General features: G+C 36.5%; 2 protein-coding genes across 8 annotated transcripts in view; one reads left to right on the top strand and one right to left on the bottom strand.

Annotated features, from left to right (window-relative positions):
• The window catches only part of LOC113059778 (clathrin coat assembly protein AP180-like), a 34,947-nt gene extending 21,929 nt beyond the window's left edge, over window positions 1–13,018 (top strand). For 3 of the 7 annotated variants that reach the window (XM_026228361.1, XM_026228363.1, XM_026228358.1), the window contains 14 exons: window positions 313–393; window positions 2,423–2,662; window positions 4,077–4,157; window positions 4,402–4,470; window positions 4,909–4,980; window positions 5,517–5,588; window positions 6,554–6,736; window positions 8,501–8,713; window positions 8,809–8,833; window positions 9,118–9,211; window positions 10,283–10,369; window positions 10,468–10,575; window positions 11,294–11,388; window positions 11,472–13,018. In XM_026228361.1, the coding sequence (XP_026084146.1) occupies window positions 313–393; window positions 2,423–2,662; window positions 4,077–4,157; window positions 4,402–4,470; window positions 4,909–4,980; window positions 5,517–5,588; window positions 6,554–6,736; window positions 8,501–8,713; window positions 8,809–8,833; window positions 9,118–9,211; window positions 10,283–10,369; window positions 10,468–10,575; window positions 11,294–11,380 (1,412 nt within the window). In that variant the 3' untranslated portion in view covers window positions 11,381–11,388; window positions 11,472–13,018. The remainder of the gene's footprint in view (window positions 1–312; window positions 394–2,422; window positions 2,663–4,076; window positions 4,158–4,401; window positions 4,471–4,908; window positions 4,981–5,516; window positions 5,589–6,553; window positions 6,737–8,500; window positions 8,714–8,808; window positions 8,834–9,117; window positions 9,212–10,282; window positions 10,370–10,467; window positions 10,576–11,293; window positions 11,389–11,471) is intronic. The other 4 variants (XM_026228362.1, XM_026228360.1, XM_026228364.1 and 1 more) reach the window with 4 other exon arrangements.
• A 374-nt stretch (window positions 13,019–13,392) lies between these two features.
• On the bottom strand, window positions 13,393–19,001 carry LOC113059777 (inactive serine protease 35-like). The gene is made up of 2 exons (XM_026228357.1): window positions 18,724–19,001; window positions 13,393–15,683 (listed from the first exon to the last, which is right to left on the bottom strand). Exon 2 carries the CDS (start codon window positions 15,668–15,670, stop codon window positions 14,387–14,389), a length of 1,284 nt encoding a protein of 427 aa, XP_026084142.1. The 5' UTR covers window positions 15,671–15,683; window positions 18,724–19,001; the 3' UTR covers window positions 13,393–14,386.
• Window positions 19,002–22,467: the final 3,466 nt, after the last annotated feature.

The following is a 22,467-nucleotide window of genomic DNA, read 5'->3' as shown; positions in this document are numbered from 1 at the left end:
ATGTGCAGGTCTACATGGGGTTTGTAATATCACATGCCACAATGTTCATCACTGCCTTGGCTAATAGAAACCTTGCTGTCAAAGCCAAACCCTTTATTTTACTCACTTGTTGGTCCTGATGGCGTTGACAGGATGTTTCACAGAGGAATTAAACTGTATATAGCCCACACTGGTACATTTTACTGCCATTTGGGTCATATAGAGTGATTCTGTTCACTTGTAATCACTGGCATTAAAATCTCTCTCTCTCTATTGCCTCTTCATCCCCGTTTCTGTTTCTCTGTTGGGTTGTTTTGGTCTGGTTCTGCCCAGATGCATTTGCGCCCTCCCCAGGCGATGGTCCGAGCGAGGGTGTGGCCTCAGCAGCTGCTGCCGATGCATGTGCCGGATCTGGTGGGTGCTCATCTACACAAGATCCACCCTGCTTTTTATTTGTGTGTGTCTGTGGATTTATGGTTGGATATGAAAGGTTTGTGTGTATGGGTGCGTGCTTGAATGGAAACATAAAATCCACCAAACACTATGGTCTACAATCTCTCTCTCTCTCTCTCTCTCTCTCTCTCTCTCTCTCTGTGTGTGTGTGTATGTGTGTGACCGAGATGTGCATGCAATATTTGTTTGCGCTGCTTGAGTTTCCAAACACTGCTTTTGCCCACACATCACAGCAAAATCATTTTGTCTGCTGCCTGAGCACACACACTGTTCTCTCCAGGCACAATTGATACTTTCTCTCCTTAAAAGGCAAAAATAATTTGTATTCACCATTTTTGTCTTGTTTTACATTACAAAGAACACTGTTGCTTTATTTTAGTTTTTCTTTTGGTTTTAAGCATAAACCTCAAATTTGATTTGATAAAAAAAAAATGTATGCCGTGTTTTTTCTCAAGTTAAATTTATTTTGCTTTAAGGATGCTTAGATGTTTTACTTGAAAACAGGACAAAATATTTTCAAGAAAACCTGTTTTTTGCCTTTACTTTCTGCTATGTAAACCTTACTAATAATTCAGCTGCACACTTAAATGAATCTTTTTAATTTCCCTCCCAGCATATGTTTTCAGTATCAGTGATTCATTTTAACAACCTTAACTTTTATTTTCATGAAGTCTGAAGAAAGCTTAGTGCTCAGAAGCTCAGTGGTTGTATTTCCATAATGCAGCTACTATCATATAACATGAAAATGATTACTTTTACCTTTATATGTGTTATTATTGTAACATTAACTTAGCTCTGCTTCCACATTAAGGCTAGAACTCTAAAAATCCGCAACCTATGGCATCCTAACTGTGTTTCCTTATTTTTGTGTAATCTACTATGACTAATGGTATCTCTGTAGAGAGCAAGCATCTTGAGGTATGTACAGGTGCTGGTCATATAATAAGAATATCATCAAAACGTTTATTTATTTCACTAATTCCATTCAAAAAGTGAAACTTGTATTTTATATTGATATTGATATTTCAAATGCTTATTTCTTTTAATTTTGCTGTTTATAACTGACAACTAAGGAAAATCCCAAATTTAGTATCTCAGAAAATCAGTTCAAATATTTATAAATAATGAAAAGGTTCAATACTGAAGACACCTGGTGCCATACTCTAATCAGCTTATTAACTCAAAACACCTGCAAAGGCCTTTAAATGGTCTCTCAGTCTAGTTCTGTAGGCTACACAGTCATGGGGAAGACTTCTGACTTGACAGTTGTCCAAAAGACGACCATTGACACCTTGCACAAGGAGGACAAGACACAAAAGTTAATTGCAAAAGAGGCTGGCTGTTCACATAGCTCTGTGTCCAAGAACATTAATAGAGAGGCGAAGGGAAGGAAAAGATGTGGTAGAAAAAAAGTGTACAAGCTATAAGGATAACCGCACCCTGGAGAGGATTGTGAAACAAAACCCATTCAAAAATGTGGGGGAGACTCACAAAGAGTGGACTGCAGCTGGAGTCAGTGCTTCAAAAACCACTACGCACAGATATATGCAAGACATGAGTTTCAGCTGTCGCATTCCTTGTGTCAAGCCACTCTTGAACAACAGACAGCATCAGAAGCATCTCGCTTCAAAAAGGACTGGACTGCTGCTGAGTGGTCCACAGTTTTGTTCTCCGATCAAAGACATGGGGTTAAGGTCATTCTAATTATATGATGAGCACCTGTATAATTATACAAAACAAAATAAAAACTACAGAGATTTTTTATTCTAGGATGTTCATTTAGTGTTTATAGTGTTTTAATGGTGGTTGCAGTACTAAGGTTAATGGTGTCTTAAAGTGTGCTTTTGAAGGTAAAATCCATCTCTCCCTCCGTTACTTCAGTGGTCCTGAAGTTATGAGCTTTCAGTGTGTTTCTTTTTTTGTTTGCAGTGTTTGTTATTTAACAAACCTTCCACATTCCATTTTTACCCCCCAATCCTTCCTGATAAAGACCCCTGGGCTCCATCGGAGGGTAGTGCAAGCATTGCCCCAGAGCTGGACCTCTTTGCCATGAAGCCGGTAGAGAGTGTTGCTTCCGCAGCATTCCCTACCAGCGCCGAGCCAAGCATCTCGCCAACAGAGGCTCCGGCTACCCCTTCTCCTCCCACCACTACTGCCACCACCACCACGTCCATCACCACATCCGCTACAACTGAGTCCGCAGCCCCGCCAACACTAGACCTCTTTAGTGGTAATGTTTCTGCTGCAATTCTGCCTCTGTCTTCTTTCACTCTGCATTGTGACAATATTAACTTGCTGAGCTAGTTCCCCAACATTATTAAGAATCTATTTGGTTTGATTTCTCTCATTTAGATTTATATTTTATTTTTGAATCATTCTAGTTTGTGAATCGTGGCATTAACCACCTTTTCAGTGCTGAGAAGTATTCTTTACCCTATCAAAATAAGTAATTTATCTCAGAAAAACATAATTATTGTAATTGTAAACATAAATGTACACTACCGTTCAAATAAAGTTGCAAAGAAATTAATAGTTTTGTTCAGCATTAAAGCATTAACGGGACAATACACCCAAAAATTTAAAAGTCATAAATTACTCATCCTCTTGTCTTTCCAATTTTGTTTCTTTGCGCACAACAAGTATTCTCGTAGCTTCATAAAATTACGGTTGGACCACTTATGTCAAACGGACTATTTTAATAATGTTCTTACTACATTTCTGGGCCTTGGGTCAGAAAGCTCTTGGATTTCATCGAAAATATCTTAATTTGTGTTCCAAAGATGAATGAAGGTCTAGTGAGTTTGGAACGACATGAGGGTGACTAATTAATGACAGAATTTTCATTTTTGGGTGAACCTATCCATTGACGGTAACATTTATAAAATTGTAAAAAATAAATAAATTCAGTTCTTTCGATTTATCAAAAAATGGTATCACAGTTTCCACAGAAATATTAAGCAACTGTTTTCAAAATTGATAATAATAATAGTTTCTTGAGCAGTAAAATGTTATATTGAAGAATCACATGACACTGAAGACTGAAGTAATGGCTGCTGAAAAATAAGCTTTGACATCACAGGAATAAATTCCATTTAAGTTAAATGTATTAATATAGAAAAACGTTATTTTAAATGTAGTATTTCACAAATATACGGTTTTTGCTTTGTTTTTGAGCAAATAATTCCTGCCTTGATGAGCATATGAGACTTAAAAATATTTGAACGGTATTGTAAATATTTAAAATATTTATAAAATAATAGCTATAATTGTAAATAATGCTATTGTATAACAATATCAAAAATATTATAGTTGTAATTAAAGAGGGGTGGTCAATGTCACTGATTCACATTTGACCTCTAAAATTGCACTGCAATCTGTAAAAATCCAGGATTTGCAGTGACCACATTTGTCCTGCAATCATTTCCTGCTGTTTTTGACCAAATCTGAACGCTTTCATTTGCATTAGCATTTGTAGACTTGATTGAGTAGGCTCTTGTGCTACTTGTTCAGAGTGATTATAGAAAAAAGCAAGCAAAACAAAATGTTTTGATGTCTAAATGGTGTTTCCTCTCTCTCTCTCACTTAAAGCTGTCTTGATATGCTCTGACTGAAAGTGTAACGCATATGTGTGTCCTTGTTTATAGATATGTTTGATTCTATGCCTGAGCAAAGCTCCTCTTCCGAGCCCAAAGCAACCACTCCTAGTGTAGACCTATTTGGTGCAGGTACAGGAGTTGATTCCCGTAGTCCTGTTGAACATCTTGTCTTTTCTAGTCTCATCTTTCTTTCTCATCTGTTTTTTGGCCCACTCAGTCTTGGTTTGTCCTCATAGTGGAACGTGGACTTGTGCATGTTTGCGCCCTCCAAAGCTCGACTCTGTGTCCTTTCTATGCTTGTGCTCCTTAGTGATTTCTCTTCTCTTACGTTTCCTCCTCCACTTCCTCTTACTGCTTTGCTTTGGTCTGAAAGATCTTCCCGCTGTCTCACGTGGTCCTTCACCTTTGCCTGAGGCCAGTGTGACTGGTGACCTCTTGTCTGGTGAGACATAGCATGTTTTGTCTTTTACGCTGAATTATTATATTATGATTAATATTGAATGAATAAATCATGTTAATTAATAATGCATTACATTATTATTAATCCTAAATATATAATATTATCTAATAATAATAGTAGTGATCAATCTTCTATAAATATAATTATTTTTCTCTTATTTTTTTGTTTGTTGTTCATCTTTAGCTGTAATTTTAACCCAAATTGTTAGAATTTAATTCTTTTCTTTTGAGTCTTTTCAGTGAATCTCATTTGAGAGTCGATGGTTTGATCACAGCAGATAAACGGAAGATTAAAAACTTAAATTTCAGTCTGTTTTTCACACAAAGCATTAGCAAGTATTAGCTAGATTTTAGTTAGAAATGTCACATTTTATTTAGAAATGTCAAAATAACCTCATATTCTTCTTCATATTCCATTTAGACTCATTTGTTGCTCCAGCTGCTCCTGTCTCTCCTCCTAAAGCCGAACCTGGACCTGTGCTGGACCTCCTTGGTGTGTCTAAACTCATTTATACGAAACACCAATCCAGAAGATCAGTACAGATATTGTCATATTCCAGGGTTTCTGCTGTGGTGGAACCCTGCAAATTACGATCAGGGTTTTTTTTTTATTTTTTATCTGACTGTACATTATTTGAACTTGCTGAACTTGTCAATTTGTGCTGAGCTTTTAAATTAAAATGAATGAACTGGTAAGTATACTCCAGTGGTTTCACAACCCAGTTTTTCAGTTATAGTGGCGGTTTGTTTCGTCTGTTAAGTGAGCAGACAATAATGAAGTTGGGAAGAGAGATATTTGTTTGAGTTTAGTGTATTTGCATGCTGGGCTGTCCTGTATATTGTAAGTGGGGGAAGATACACCGATCCCATATCCGTCAGTGTTTGTTTCAATGTAGGAGAGTGTTGCTTGTTGTATGATCTCGGCTCACTCTCTCCATCTGCCTCTCTCTCAGTGTTTATGCAGCTTTAAAGCTGACTAATGCTTCTCCTCCTTCATGCTGCGCTGTGGGACATCTCTCTCTGGAACAGACACGTTTGGTGACACTACTGGGGAAACCCAGTCCACTGCTCCTGGAGCACCATCAGGTGACCTGCTTGGAGGTATGGGTCACATATCCTGATTAGGAAAATGCTCTTTTTTGTTGAGGATGAAATGGAGAAGTTAGACGTGGCACCTCCCAAGAGCGGTTCTATTAATTTAATACAGTTAATGCCTAATAAACAAAAATAAATAAATAATAGTAATGAATAATTAGCTTAATCAACATATATCAATAAAATTAAAAGTAATAATTACTTATTACTATTATTGATGTTTTGTTGTTAAATGTATAATTTACCTAAAAATGATAATAATAATTCTTCTATAAACTAAAACTAGGATATAAATAAATATAAAATTATAAATATATAAAATTGCCAATAAAAGAAAACATATTTAAAAGAATGCACTTTTTCCGTTCTCACTTCGGTTCTGTTTTGTAGAAGAATATATTAAATTGAATTATGTTGTTACTGTTAACTAAAAAGAATTACAAATAATAATTCATTATTGTAAAAAATAAAATAAAAACATTAAACATAAATTTAAGTAGTTGAAGTTAAAATCAAATAAGTTACAATTTAAAATGAAGTTAAAATAAGAAATCAGCAAAATATAAAATGAAAAACTTTAAAGTACTAAAAATGAAATTAAAATTAAAACTATACTTTTAAAATTGATCATAACAAAATTACTAAAGCACAAATTAAATAAAAATAATATTACAATAAAAGCTTATTGAAAACATGAATAAAATAATTTACAAAAATACTAAAACAACACAGCTTCTTAGAAGTCTTAATCTTTTGAACCCCACTGCTTAAGTAAGGTAAATTTAATCGATTGAGAGCCTTAGCTAGAATACTTTTTAAAAAACTGTTTACGTATATTTAAAAGTAATATAGTTCAGAAATACCATATTTTGATATTGCTCTTACGATGGACCATAACAAACATATTTAAAAACTGTTACGAATCTTAAAGTGTGCTATGGATTTGGCATCTCATCTGTTGATGTCTGCAGGGTTGATTTCACCGGTCGCCCCCACAGTGACACCAACCCTAGCACCAGTGCCATCCTCAGCCCCAGCTGACCTGCTGGAGTCGGCTTTTGATGCCTTCGGCTCTGAGCTGTTATCCACCACACCAGCGGCGGTGGACAGCGCCCCTGCCACTGCAGCGCCCTCTGGTGGCTTTGATGTGTCAGGTAACAAATCAAATGATATAATTATACTCTTATTAAACACTTACCTATTTGTCAAAACTGTTTTTAGTTTCTCTTAAACACAGCGATTCTTCTTTTAGGCTTGCTTGCTTCTCAGCACACTTTTGCCTTGCATGAGCACTTCTGAATCTGCTGACCTTCTTAAATAATACAGAGAGGATGTGTCAGCGCTTATAAAATGCATTCTCCCTGTGCTTTTCCCCCTTTTTCATTTCATTTTGTGCTCTGTCCATTCTTGCTCTCTTGCTGTAATACTGCTTTTCTCAACTTTATGATCTGTCCCATTCTTCTGTCGTCTCTGATAACTCTCTCCGTGCACACTGATCTGGCTCATTGCTTGCTCCTGCTGTGCCAATGGTGAGTTGGCGAGAGAACTCAGGGCTTTGCAGCATGAATCGTTTGACCTGATCACGGCGAAGGGTTTGGGTGGTGTGAATGTTCCAGCACTGTTTGTTCTTCCAGCACATCCTTTACCCTTTGACAACTCTGTGCAGTTTTTCCCTTCACCCCCACATTACAGATCTTGTGCATTGCTGCATTAGAATAAATTGCCTGCCTTAGTGTTGTTGGTAACGGAACATTTTGGTGTGCTATGTACTTTGACAGTAGTTTTGAACTTGTGCTTTTTGGCCTGGATCTTGTTTTAAGGAAAGGTTTTTTAAATACTTTCTGTTCTAGTCATAGGTTTTGTATTTTGAACACATTTTTGAATGTTTCATCATGTTATATTCATTTTAGTCTATTTGTCTCACAAAATGTTGTGCAATTCTTGTGGATGTAAATAACATTCACATGCAAAATTATGAGAATGTCGAACTTTTACAGAACAAACGTTTAGATACTTTACTAAATGTAAAAAGAAAATTGTAAAAAGTGAAATTTGTTTAGATGTAAAACTCATTGTAGTCAAAAGTCATTGTAAACTGAAAAAATACTTGGTGCACTTTAACAAATTTTAAAGTCCTTTAACATTTGCATTTAAGTTCGGGGTCATTTACTGGGAGGTGTTGGAAAAAGGATGTTTTCTTCAATGTCTGACAGGATGCATCCAACCCTGTTGTAATGAAATAGAAATCCTGTTCCTATGCATGTAGTAACTTTTCCTGACTGCAGTTTTGAATACCTAATGAATGAATACCTATTTTTTGTTTATATATATATATATATATATTAATACAGAACTGTTCAAATGTTTAGGGCCCGTATTGTAAGTAATACAGTAAAGGGATGCATTATTACAAGACATTATTACAACTTTTGAATTAATTTCAAATAAAAACTTTATATTAATCAAATAATCCAGACCCCCCCCCCCCCCAAACAAAAATATTATGCAGCGGTTATCAACATTGATAATTAGAAATTTTTCTTGAGCATCAAATCAACATGATTTGTGAAGGACACTGAAAACTTTATGATGAAAATTCAGCCTAGATTATAATAGAAAGCAGTTATTTTAAATTGTAAACATATTTCACTGTATTTTGATAAATAATTGCAACCTTTGTGAGCATAAAAGACTTCTTTCAGAAATGTTAAAACATTTGAACAGTGGTGTATGTATGTATGAATGTATATATCATTTTGTTTCTGTCTTTTGTTTTACTCCTGTACTGTACAAAATGAATGAATTAACTCCATGTACTATGGAATTGCTGAAGTTGTCAGCATTAAATCCAAATCGAGTCTAGGCTAAAATGGTCTCTGCTGGCTACATTAACACACTCTCCTCTGTGCCATCCCCAGTGTTTGATGGATTAGGAGACCTTCTGATGCCAGCCTTAACGCCTCAGAGCACAGGGGGGACCCCCATGGGTGCAGTGAGCATGCAATTGACACCTGGAGTTGTGCCCACCACTGGGCCGACAATGGCCCCAACAATGGCACCCACAGCAGCTGCCCAACCAATCAAAACTATTGGAGGAGACTTAGACATTTCACTCGCCAATTTGGTCGGAAGTACGTATGGAATAATGACGGACTGAGTATGTAAGGGTAATTTTACACATCATCATTGCCGACTCTAATTTATCTTGTTTCTTCCTCTCTTGTAGACCTGGGGGTAGGAAGCCAAAAGAAGTAAGTTCAGTGTCTGTTGCAGTGTATCTCTGTGTCCCTGTTGTTTCCAGACACCTATTAATCTTGTCATTTATTCATAATGTCTATTCACGGACATAATTACTCAACCTGACCCATATTGACAATTCATTTGGACTGTTATGGAAGCTTGATTGATTTGCTCTCCCTTGGAGCACAATTTAATCATGTTCACTTTGTGTGGCCCTAGAGCTGTATTTATGAATTGAGGAGAATGAGTTATACAAATTACTGTATGTTGCCTGCTAGCTGTTTGTTTTGTACAGGGACAACCAGTGGAATGAGAAGAAGCTAACAGGAGGAGTTAACTGGACCCCTCAGCTTGCCCCTACGAGCTGGGGCACACCTGGCGCTCAGAAGGTGTGCTTACTTCTTTCTTAAAGGGATATTTCATCCAAAAATGAAATTTTGAATGAAATGAAATGAAATGAATTAGTTCAAAACAGTTGAGTTCGATCCTTTGCTCGCTGTGCTGATTTAAAATATTTTCTCGGTTCTTTTTGTCGCAAGTTCAGTGATGTTTCTTTCCGGCCAATCCGTGATCAGCAGAGTTTACATATCATGTTTTTGTAACGGTACGGTTCACTTGGAAACTCAACCAAGGTGGAACTAAAAATATACCAGATACCAGCTACTGTACCCAGTGGAAAAACCCTAAAAAGTGAACCTTTCCGAGGCGAACCATGCCGTACCATGGCGTGGTAAAGCACCATTACTCAACGTCATGTCGTTCCAAACCTTTAAGATCTGCATTTATCTTGGGAACACAAAATAAGATATTTTTGATGAAATCCTTGAGCTTTCTGACTCTGCATAGATAGCAATGCAACTGAAGTGCTTTAGGCCCAGGTAGTAAGGACACTGTTAAAATAGTCCATGTGACATCAGTAGTTCAACTGTATTGTTATGAAGCTATGAGAATACTTTTTGTGTGCAAAGAAAACAAAATAATGACTTTATTCAGCGATTTCTTCTTTCGGAGTCAGTCACCGCAGCCATTTCCGAGAGTACCACGATGCATACGTGTACATCCCTCTGCTTATCAACAAGGTGCAGTGCATTTGTGTTCTACGTCAGCAGCATCACATGTGTGCGTTGTGGTACTCTCGTGAAGGTCTTACAGTTTTGGAACCAGGTGAGGGTGAGTAATTAATGACAGAATTTACATTTTTGGGTGAACTATCTCTTTAAACAATGAACAATGTTTCAGTCTTTCTACTTCTACTTTCTACTTTTCTACTTTACATTTAATTCAATGTTCAATTATTTTTTACAATTATTAGCAATTTCTGAGTAAAATTAGTTTTAATTAAATCAGTGTACTTGCCTTTCTATGTATTTGTGAAATTTTCTATCAATTTCTGAAAATAGTTTCTACACAAAATATTTTTACTGTATAATTTATTGTGGTCCTGTTGCGACTGTGTTTAGTCTGGCTCTGCCCCTGGAGCCCCCGGAGCTGCCGCCCCACCTGGAGCAATGGCACCGACCATGGGAGCACAGCCTGGCTTTGGCATGGTGAGAAATCATTGTTTAGAATGTTAAAAGAGTGTCTGTATTTTGCACGTACAGTATGTTCTTACAGATGGATACTTTATTTCTTATTTTTTACTCAGGCTCCAGCTGCAGGAGCTCCCATGATGCCCCAGCCCATGATGATGGGTCAGTCCATGATGAGACCACCATTTACTGGGCCAGCAGCAACAGGAACACCCGGAGCACCAGTAAATAACATTATATTTATTTATTTATTTATACAGATAGATCGATATATAGATAGATAGATAGATAGATAGATAGATAGATTAAAAAATAAATAAAAATGAAGACTATACTCAATCATACACTACAATTTTAACATTTAATGTTTTTGAAGGATGTTTCTTATACTCACCAATGCTGCATTTATTTGATTTAAAAAAATAATATTTTTTTATTTAGTTTTTTATTTGCTGTTGTTTTTTTATTTGTGTTTATTGTATAAAAAAATATATTTAATAAAATTATTACATGTACATTTAGAATAACTGTTCTATATTTTAATATATTTTAAAGTGTATTTAATTCCTGTAATGAAATCATTCTAATATGCTGATTTGGTGCTCAAGAAACTTCTTGTCTTATTATTCCCAGTGTTGAAAACAACTACACTGGTGTAATGTAAAAGTCTTAATTGACACTTTTTTTAAATTCATTTACAATTTAAAGCATCCTTGTTAAATAAATGTATTTATTTCTTAAAAAAAAATAACTAAAAAAAAAAAAAAAAAAAAAAAAAAAAAAAAAATATATATATATATATATATATATATATATATATATATATATATATATATATATATATAATTTATTTATTTATATATATATATATTTATTTATTTATTTATTTATTTTTTAATGAGTTTGCATCATGATTTCCTCATGCACCCTTTACTTTCTCAGTTGTCTCCAGGACCAGCTGCTCAGAGCCCCAAAAAACCTCCCACCAAGGACCCCCTTGCAGATCTCAATATCAAGGACTTCTTATAATTTCCCAGGTATCATTATCTTTCTAGTGGCTACTTAAATGAGGCACTCAATCACATAGTACCATGACATTTTCTCCGTGCTCTGTTTGCAGTATTTGTTTTCTCAAAGACTGAGCTCCAGTGAGAGAAGTCTGCTGTCTGTTTACACCCCCAGACACCTGAGGACCTGCAGCTAGATATCCACTGACCCCACCCCCAACCCAAACTCCGCCCACTCTGCCCCGCAGCCTTCCCGTGTATATTGTAGCACAAACCGTGAAGTGAATCATAGAGAAAAGAAGCCAAAATGAAGATATGCATATTTCAATGTTATCCTTTGTTTTGAATGAAACACAATAAAATTAAGAAAAACACGTAAATGAAAATGAAGGATTAAAAAAAGATGCATATGTCTGAAATTAATGATGTGTGTATGTTGATCCCCTCAACTTCTGGTTCCTCTAGGAATTCTCTTTTTTGGTTCAGAGGTCCTAAACAGGTTGTCGAAGCACTTTCTGTTGTATGTTCATTTTGGAGCAGTGTGCAATGTATCATTCGCAGAAGGTTCTCTGTGTATTTTATCCTCATTGACCAAAAAAGGTCTCTCCTCTGCTCAAATTTTTATCTGTGTACGATTTATTGATGTGAACCTGGTTACTCGGATTATGAGACATGCTGTTGTCATCTCCCATCATTGATTGACATGTTTGTTTACAAATAATAAATACATGAATTATGTATAAATTAACAACATATCTAGGCTTCTCTGTTCTAGATGACCCTGTCTTGGTGATTACATAATTTTTGTATTTTAACTGGTATTTATTTCTCAGATATATGTGTGTGTGTGTGTGTGTGTGTATTTTTTCATTCTTTAGTTAATTTAAATGCCAGTTCATGGTTTTTCATGCTGTCTTTGGAGTTCCCCAAGAAAATTCCCTCAGCAAATTTGGATTTTAATTCACTTAATCTCAGCGCAACAATTCTCAGACGATCTCTAAGAAAAGCCTTTTGCAGTATCTTGAAATAACAATTGTACAGCGACTTGTTAAACTGGTGATGTCTCCCCCCAAGATTTTACAGTTGTAGTCCGTGGAATGCTGTGTTTTGAGTCTCATAGTTACTTGTGCTTGTACGACATCCAAACTGAAGCTGGTACATGTAGTGTTATTTTGTATAATTGTAGAAGTACCCATTCATATGACTGGTTCTCAGTCTTTCCTGCTCATACTGTATTATGAATCCTGACCCTTGTTTGTTACATGTAACGGTTGATTCATGCTCTCTCTTTTGGTGAGTGGTGGTACTGTAGATTGCACAGCTAAATAGAGTGTCGAGGAGATAAATTGGATGAAAATACCTGATTTCATAGAAAACAGAGCATAGTTCATTAGCAGAGATAGACTCTAAGTTTTCAGGAGATCACTGTTAAACAGTGTTACAGAAAGGTCTGATTGACAGCCTTGTATATGGCTGAGCCTCTGTAACTCACTCTCCCTGTTATATCTCTCATGGAAATGACAAAGGCAGATCTTTGGATCTCTCTTTTGTAATTCTCTTCAAATAAATTTTATTTTGATTTATTTATTTATATTTGACAGACCTACATAGTGCATGTAAGCCATTTAAGATGCAATAAACACTGATGGGAAGAATCGCCCACCTCTGTCCCCCTGTGTCTGTTTTCACAAGGATAGCTTTATATCAACACTTGATAATTAAAAAAAATATTTTGTAAACTGCAAAGTTTAAGGTTTAAGTTTCTGGAGAAAAAAAAAAGATAATTCAATATAATAAATTATATGTGTATATATATATATATATATATATATATATATATATATATATATATATATATATATATATATATATATATATATATATATATATATATATACATACATACATACATATACTTTTTCCATCTTTAAAACATCTTGTATAGGTTTACAGAGAAATAAAGAATCAAAATGAAAAGCAAACCTAAACTGGAAAAACAATATAGTCTTTATATATATATAATCACTACTTTGTTTTCGTAGACCAATACATATAAATCTCAGTTTATTTGGTCCTCAAACACATTTAGAAACAGTTGTACAAATTGAAAAAGTATGCAATCTATTTGAAAACATAATTTTTTTTTTTATTAAAATGTTCAATTAATATTTTCTATCAAGCTATATTGCTTTTCTCTTTATCATAATTACAATTATATATATCATTGAGCATATCTTAATTTAAATAACCCTTTGTATTTTGTTTAAAGAACAACATAATCATATGAAACTCATAATACGAGTCTTACATTAAATACATACTTACAGTTCTACAGTAGACGTTACTCTGACAGGTTCTCTGATGTTTTATATTTTAAAATTAAATTAGCACCAAAAGTCAACAAGGGCATCTGACTGAAGGGTAAACCTAGAACTAATTGCTTGCACTGTAATACAAAAAGCAGAACAATTTTAAATGGAAGCCCATGAAGACAGGTTACAGTTTATGCAATCAAAGTCACGCAATCTAAACATTTAATAATAATGATAACAAGAACAAAAGGTTTCAAAGAACACCAGCACATTGATACTCAAATATGTTCTTCAAAATTAAAAAAGGGAAGTAAAATCCACAAATAAACATTTTTTTTTTTTTTTATGTCAACTAGTCATCTAACTTTCTACTTCAAGGTATCCAGACAGATTACCAGACAAAACAAATGCCTCCCATATCAAACAACACTGACTGAAGTGCATTTTGTAATTTAAAATGACAGTTTAAGACAGAAACAGAATTAGTTCTCGTTAGGACAACTGAATCTAGGAATACATTCGCTCTTACTAATTCATAACAACAGTTGTCTAATAAAATAAATTAAGGTATCAATATAGCCTGGAAAAGTTCAATGGTAGGTGTGTTATAGTCTTTAGTGTTGATGAATGCAGCAGTTTATGTTGTGCACAAATGGGAGGCGCAGGGGTAGCTGAGAGCCGGGACCGTGGCAGTCAGACGGGCTAGACAGAGTCTCTCAGGTGCCCAGACACTGGCTGGAGTCCCCATGGACCCAGAGGCAGATCTGTGCATACTTGGGGGGTGTGATTCGCACGGCTATGTTGTAATCCTGTTGCATCCCATTAACATCCACCCACTGGTGACCCGAGAACACTCCAATGATCTTTCGCTTCCACTTCTTCTTGCCAGGCTCTTTGAGCCGAATGTAGACACCCGAGCCACTGGTGCCAGGCTTGGCATCGCAATACTGGTACAGCAGGTCATTGGACTCCTCGGAAATGGAGCAGAAGCGGTACACCAGTTTGTCTGGCCGATCGTCATCGAATCCCGAGAAATGTATACGTCCTGCAGGCAGATTCTTGACAGAGGGGATGACACCGAGATCCATGTATTTGGTCTTCTGCGCTTTTTTAAGCTCCAGGATGGCATAGTCATAATCAGCCACAACGTTCTCCGAGATCCCTTTAAACCAGCCCTTCGGCACCTGCATCTGTTTCACCCGAGTCCATCGGAACGAGGGTTGCTTGGAGTTGGTGCTGCGGCGACTACGGTTTCTCCTGCCTTTGCCTTTTCCCTTACGCTCCTGCTTCTCTCCAATCTCTATATTTTCATTGATTACCTCCTCCTCCTCGTCCTCCTCCTCTTCTTTATTCTTCCTCTTGCCTTTACCCTTCCGTCCTTTCCCTTTCCGTCCCTTCCCTTTTTGGCGGGAACGTTCTTTCAGCACTCCAACGCTGAGTTTCTGTACCCCATCCAGGTAGTCCGTACCATTGTGGATGCAATGAGCGGCAGTCAGGACGTGTTTGGGGGACACCAGCACTCCAGAGCAACCCGTGGAGATCTTCACAGATGTGGAGAAGGGATACTTCAAGGAGTACTGCTTGTCGGTGATGGTAAACCGTGTGTCCGTGCCATAGACTTCTCGTTTGCGCCGAGAACGTGACCCAGAAGCTCTCATCCAATCATCACTGATGTTAAGCTCCTGTATGGTGATGGTGGTGAGCGTGCGGGTTCCGTTGTCGTACATGGTCTCATAGGACAGTAGCTGCTCCAGATCGTCCAGGCTGGGCTCTGGGAGACCCCTCTGGCACTCAATGCCACATATTCCATGGAGCTCAGTCTGCGGCTTTGCCAAAAACTCAGAACTGCCCAGATGCACTGTTTGCTTTTCTTGTACCAGTGGTACTTTCCTCTGTGGCCATGTGTAGTCGTCATCACCTGTGGGATCGTCCACTGCTGCAGACACTAGCACAGTCAGTGCTGAGATGCTGAGCAGGAGCGTTAAGGGTACCGGGTCCATTGCAGAGAGCCCCCTAAAACAGACCGAAAGAAAAGAGAATCAACATCACTTAAAATATAGTCATGTAACACATATTTTACAGAGCATAAATGTCAATGTAGTGTAAATGAAAGAGCATAAATGTCAGCGTAAGCTACTTGTGAAAATTTTAATTTCTTCAGTACAAACAAATGAAGTGGGAGGGAATTTATTTTCTTTTGATACAACATTTATTAACTTTGCTTCCAGAGAGCATAGGACAGTCATAACCAAAGGAATGAGTAATGGCAATGACTGGCTTTCCAGTCAATCCCAAAGCATACACTAGGGAATGCGTACAGTTGTGTGCATGCAGTTTAATTTGCATTTACCCCCTGCAGAACATGCACCCCCATTTTATTGTTTGTTTCTTTGTTTGCACTCATAAGTTTTAGTAGTCATTGCATATAATTTTGACCTGAATGTAAATAACATGCATGCAGTATATATCTTTCGGGCATTAGTGGATCACAATCCTGGTCCCAGCACTACATATTTTGGATATCTAGATTATTTAGTACATCTTATTTATTTAATCATCTCTTTAGTAGAGAATCCAATACCTGAAACGTGTGTCAGATAAGGCAGGCATCCATAAATAATATTAAGCCTGCCTGCAGGAGAAGGCTCGGGACAAGAGGATTTTATTACTACAGTCATGACCACTAGGGGGAGACAAATAATAAGGCTTTGGATAAGGATTTTCAATACCCCTGAGCATTTTTGAGTGTGCATATTGTATATTTCTCCTCATTCTCCATCATCACATTCCATAGATATTTAGATCCAGTCCAAATGTACCTGTTAAGTCATCAATAGTTTTCTCACAGATTCCAAAGCAAAATTTTGAATCTGCTTTTAAGAGACATGCAAAAATATTTTATTCCAAAATAAATCGTTCAAAATGAATGCCAAATTTGCTGCATTAGCTTTAGAGACTAAACAGATGAGTCAAATAACACACAAATGTGCTCTCACTTAAAACACAGTCCCTAAATCGTACCAGATAGCAGAAAATATCTGCCATTAGAGGAAAATGATGCTGCCTGTGGAGACGGGAGGTTTGTGGTGGGTACTTTAGGAATATTGACCCTGTCGGCACTGACTCGAGTCAGTGGTTTGGAAACGTTTCCTACTGTCTTGCTAAATGTCAGTAATAAGTATATACTGGGGTTCTGCAGATGGTAAAGCAATTCAGAGTATACAATGATAATTTACTGTAAACACACATGCACTCACACACATAAACAGTAGATGCTCAAAGTGATCTGCAGCATTCTTATGCATTCATTTTTGTGTCAGGTACTAACTGGAAAAAAGTTTTAGATATGAGTGCATTTTATTTTTCCAGCAGACCATCAGTTTGCGTGGAGATGAAAAGACTCTTGAATGCAGGTTACACATGGAATCAAGCACCACATAAATCATGCACATAAATAATGGGAACAAAGTAATGATTAATGTAATCCCAAAGCTTTGAACAATGCATTTCTATGACCTTTGCATTTATTCGTGAGTGCAGTTTAAGGAGTTTTTAAACAATATAGACTGCGTTTACCAGGGCATAAATATGAATAATAAATTTTCAATGAATTTGTAAATATTGTGTACATTTTAATGATGTTTCCAGGCCTGGAAAACATAATTTTATCCAAATATCCTTATAATTCCAGGATTTCCATGTCAGTGAGAAACCACGTTTGCAGAAGTATGGGATCTTTCAGGGTCCTGAACAGACCCTGGTTATACAGGTTATAGATTGCTACTGTATTCGTGTTCCAGAACTTTCCCTGAGGAGCTGAAATCCCTCTCCTCCCACTTCACTATGACATGCCATCGATGAGGATCATCTAGATCAGCCGCTCTGTCTGCAAGAATCAATCTGTACAGACAATACTGTGCGGCCTCAGTGGAAGTGTGAGGGGAAAATATGTGTGCATGAATGTGTGCAAGGAAGTTATGGATCCAGGCAATGACAAATCAGATGTATCCCTACTTGAGAGGGCCACGAAAAGTGAAACACTTAGAGGTCCGAAAAATTCCAGGAAGACAAGTTCAAGCCTTAAAAAGTCTGCAAAACAGACAGATTCAGGCTAACTCAGTCTGACATATGATCTGATCTCTCTTTCAACACTACTCTTGCTAAAATGAGCATCTGCAATCTGACATTCCTCCATCACTGCTGAAATATGACATTTCCAATGACTTTTCTATAATAAATACATCTGACTTGCTTAAAAAATCGTGACATGCTTAGATTAGTGGGGTTGTATATGTATAATGTATATGTATAAGCCCCTTTATAAAAAAAAAAAAAAAAAAAAAAAAAAAATTGGTTGTAGTAGTAGATGTAGAAAATTCCCCTCAATGCCAGCATCGGCCCATTTTTCCATTAGTACAAGGGCACAGAAATTTCAATCTTGCACTTTCGCTAACTTTTCAACCACCTTTGTCAACCAATCGGTGGCGCTAATGGTCCCATTAAATTTAAGACTAATTCATTCAAAGTTGCCAGATCTTCAAGTCCATGTCTTTCACTCACCGTCAATCATTTATGGATACATTAATATTTGCATGAACAGTATAAGTTATCTGCATGGTAATCATCTCCTTTGCACAAAATTTACTATGATAATAAGACTTTCCACCCAAAAAGCTGTAAATGTTTCTCAAGGGCTCATAGTAATATTTTTTTTAGATGAGGGGTCTTCAACCTACCCAAGTGTCATTATCATTCCTGATGTACAGATATAGTCTAGATTTAAAGTATTCAACGGATTTTCAACTTTACTAAATCCCCAAACTGTCACACGAAAAACGTAATTATAGACCCTTTTCATGGAAGCTGTGCAATCAATAACTATTCTTGAGATGCTTTAAAGTGATGCCAAAGATAATGACACTTAATAGGCTAGAATGATGCCAAAAGTTTTTAAACTTAATGTTTTAATATAAAGAGTAGACATTTATAAATAATAATAATAATAATAATAATAATACAATAAAAAATAAAGCAGCAGCGAAATGCGCCTTACCTGCTATCATTCGATTGATGGAGATGTTCAATCCGCAAACAGCTGCTTGTTATTTAAGCAAGAACTGTCTAAAAGTTACTTAATCTCAGAGGGTTTTCTGCTGGATGGGCTGATAGTCCGTTTCTTCTCATATCTGCTCCACCTTCGAGAAAAGGAGAGCTCACAGACGAAAGCCCTTGGTATGAATTACACTTGACGTTTAAGGGAAAGGGAGGAAAAAAGTCCCAACAAGTTTTTCACAAAGAGTTTCGTACAGGGGAGGGACAATCATGCTCTGCATCGATGGACGGAGAAAGTGAAGTTGAGAGAGCGTTCAGCACTTGATCTTAATGAATCATGGGATTAGAATAAATCTTTATTTGACAATTCAAACAAGAGTCGTTTAAATCCAGAATTCGAAGGGGCTTTCCATTGATTCGTTCCACTGAGAGCACATTAGCGCATTATTTTTTTCGTGTATGTGGTTCGGTTCCGTTCCCACATCACTGACACTTTGTGCTTGTTACATGATGTGGCAAAGAGGCGAGCAGGGGGTCTATCAGTTAAAAGAACGCCTTCAAATTTAAGTGCACGTTTATGCAGGTTCCTGTGTGGGTCAATGACGTCACTTTCTGCATCTATTAGATATTTTACAAACTAAAATACAAATCACGCAAAAGCCGTCTTTCTGTGCGAATTTGGTTTAAATTAAATTAAAAAAAGATTTTGTGTGTGTGTGTGTGTGTGTGTGTGGTTTAAGGCCTAAGCGATGACTAAAATTAATAAGGAAAATAAATAAAACTAATAGTATTCATATTTTAAATCCCTTTGTTTCCTAAATCAAACTGTGGCAACCAAGAAGAAAACAGGGATTTATTTACACTGTAATGAATGTGTCAAGGTCAATAAATCTTTTTGATCTTTTTATGACAAAGCATGTTTTGTCAGATCAAATTGTGTAACCCTATGAACATTTCATGATACTGTATTCATGTTATTTGAACTCACATATCTTTACCTTTCTATATATCGTCCTTTTGTCATTGATGTATACAAATGTAAATGTTTTGTGTTTATTTATCCTTCACTTAAGATGTGCTGATTGTCTTTAGAATAGTTCTAAGTAACGTCATTGCTTCATTCAGAAAGGTTTGCACTATCAAAATTTTTCCGCTCAATAAGCTGCAGGAGCTCTAAGCATTTGAATGGGTCGTATTTTTTGGGGCCACCAAACAATACTCTTGTGTGTCTACACACTAAAGTGCACAAATGCCTTTCATAGAATTAGAGTAATGGACCAGAAACAGGCATTGAGATGCAAGAACTGACTTTCCATGTGATTTGTCATATTTTACCTTTTTTCTTGTTTCTGTTTTCTAATTCTTGTTCAATAGGCTAACACAAGTCTTAAAATCCCCTTTCTGTCTTGCTCTTTTTTCCTTAGAGACTGAGGGAAAGGGTCAGTCTTCAGGTTCCACAATGTAGGCTCACATCAGTACCCTGTGAGGTTCTCTGTCAAGTCTGAACAGAGAAAGGTGATCTCATTGCTTTAGACTGTGGCCTCCACCCTCCAGCTTAGATGTGCCCTTACAATGATCATCATGAGCTCATAGATCATCATCTCTCAATAGAAGGTGCATTATAATATATTTATTTATTTTTTTCTGCACATTGGCATTATTTTATTTTATTTTATCAGAACACTTGACACAAAATGATGGAGGCAGAGTGGAGGGATTCAAGCTCTTGAGCCACTTCCCTTTGACTGTAGCACTAGCTGATCTGATTTTGCTACATCTAAAATGAATGATACTTTTCATAACTAGCAGGTTCCATAACTCGCACTGAAAGGAATGGCCTTACGTCATATTTCTGCTCATGGTTGTGTGATACAGTGGTTCCATAGAGGGTTCTTTGTCAGGAGAATCATCTATGATGATCTGGGGTGAAACTATACAGTAGGTTTTGTCCATGCATTTGCAGTTTGAAGATTGTGCCACTGAATATTGCAACTATAGTGTTCATTTTAAACCAGTAGGACAGAGATGGATAGATATACACATATTTTTTACTCTCTCAAAAAAAAAGTTTGAGTTTCAGCTTTGTTTTTTTTTTTTTGTTTTTTTTTTTTTTTGCTTCTTGATAGTCTTTAGGCAAAACAACAGATGAATTTCCTCTCAAGTAGGTTTGCATTGGCCATGACCAGATTCCAGTTTACCGAACGGACTTCACTCACGCTGCTGACAGTCTGTCCATGATTCCATTTATATGCTAAAGAACACATTTTGGTTGAGTCTAAGTGATCGTGAGTGTTGTGTTGAGTGGCTGCTCAGGAACATCCTTTGAAAGTTGATGAAGGCGATGTACTGTAGATTAAAGAGTCCCCCCTCTGCGCTGTAAATGAGCTGGAAGATAACTTTAGGGTAGCCACACTGAATTTGTTGACAGCAATTATTTTGAAACATTCAAAAGTGTCAAAGGTCAGGCTGCTGTTTCATTATATAGCAAACATATACAAGCAGCACAGTAAACATGCACTACTGTTCAAAGGTTTGGGTCAGTAAGATTTTTTTGAAAGAAATGTCTTATTATTATTATTTTTCATAAATACTGTAAAATATTGTGAAATATTATTAAAATTTAGAATAACTGTTATAGTTAATATAATTTGAAAAGCAATTTAATCCAGTTATGGCAATGCTGAATTTTAAGGAAGCCACTACTTAAATTCAGAGACACATGATCCTTTAGAAATAATTCATTTATTATCATTATCAATGTTTAAACAATGTTTTGCTGCTTAATATTTTTTGCAGAAACTGTGATAATATTTTTATTTAATTTATGCATCAAAGATATTTCTTGTGTAGAGAGATGTGAAAGAATTTTAACGATCAACTTATATATATAAGACTATTTTAGGTACTTTAACTACAAGATCTGGTTGTTCAAACCACATTTCCCCTCTGGAGGATTTTTGTTTTTCACGCATACAGGAAATTATAAGGATGTCCATTGTCTTGATAAAAGTAGCCCACCAAAACTGCTTGTAAATTGAGACACTTGGACAGACTTCTCTAGGAGACATGACCCCCTGTGCTTGAGCAAAGCTGCCAACGTACACAAGAGAGGAGCAGAACACTTCAAGCATGCAAACAGCTATTACAAATCAAACAAAAATGGCTCCAAAGCAAACACACCGATTTGGCACATGGAACCATTCTGTTCCGATATAGGCCCAGACTTGGTCTGACGGCCGTGATTTAGCCAAGTAAGACATGTTCCTGGATCAACATCTTTTGATGATCCTGGATCAACATTATTGTCCACAAATATAAACTTAACCCAATACCTGCCCCTAAACCTAACCCTACCCATAATTTATTCCTAAAACCAGTAGGAAATTATGGCTGATTAACAAGAGTGTATATGCACCTAACCCTGATTTGAAGCCTAAAACAGATATTTCTTGAAAAGTTATATCCCAATTCTGATTGGTTGATTGGGATGTTGTTCCCGGATCAACAAGGAGGTTAATCCAGGAACATGTTGTACTTGGTGAAATCACGCTCACCGTCTACAAGTCGACATGTAAGTGTTCTCCAGTTAGTTGCTTGAAACAAAAAATATATATTTTTTTAAAAATGTTTTAAAAGATCTTAAAAGATTTTTATACAAACCACACACGGTCAGACTCTGGAGACTTGCACTGAGTCTTCAGAGAACTTCTGTGTCAGAGGTACCTAAACACTTGCATTCCTAAAA

The sequence above is a fragment of the Carassius auratus genome, chromosome 41, assembly GCF_003368295.1.
Source record: "Carassius auratus strain Wakin chromosome 41, ASM336829v1, whole genome shotgun sequence".
NCBI classification, from domain to species: domain Eukaryota; kingdom Metazoa; phylum Chordata; class Actinopteri; order Cypriniformes; family Cyprinidae; genus Carassius; species Carassius auratus.
Note: the sequence above shows the minus strand (reverse complement) of the source record. Positions and strands in the feature narration are given on the sequence as shown.

What these genes read in the sequence shown, in the direction of transcription:
- LOC113059777 (XM_026228357.1), bottom strand. Translation starts at nt 15,670, where the DNA reads ATGGACCCGGTACCCTTAACGCTCCTGCTCAGCATCTCAGCACTGACT.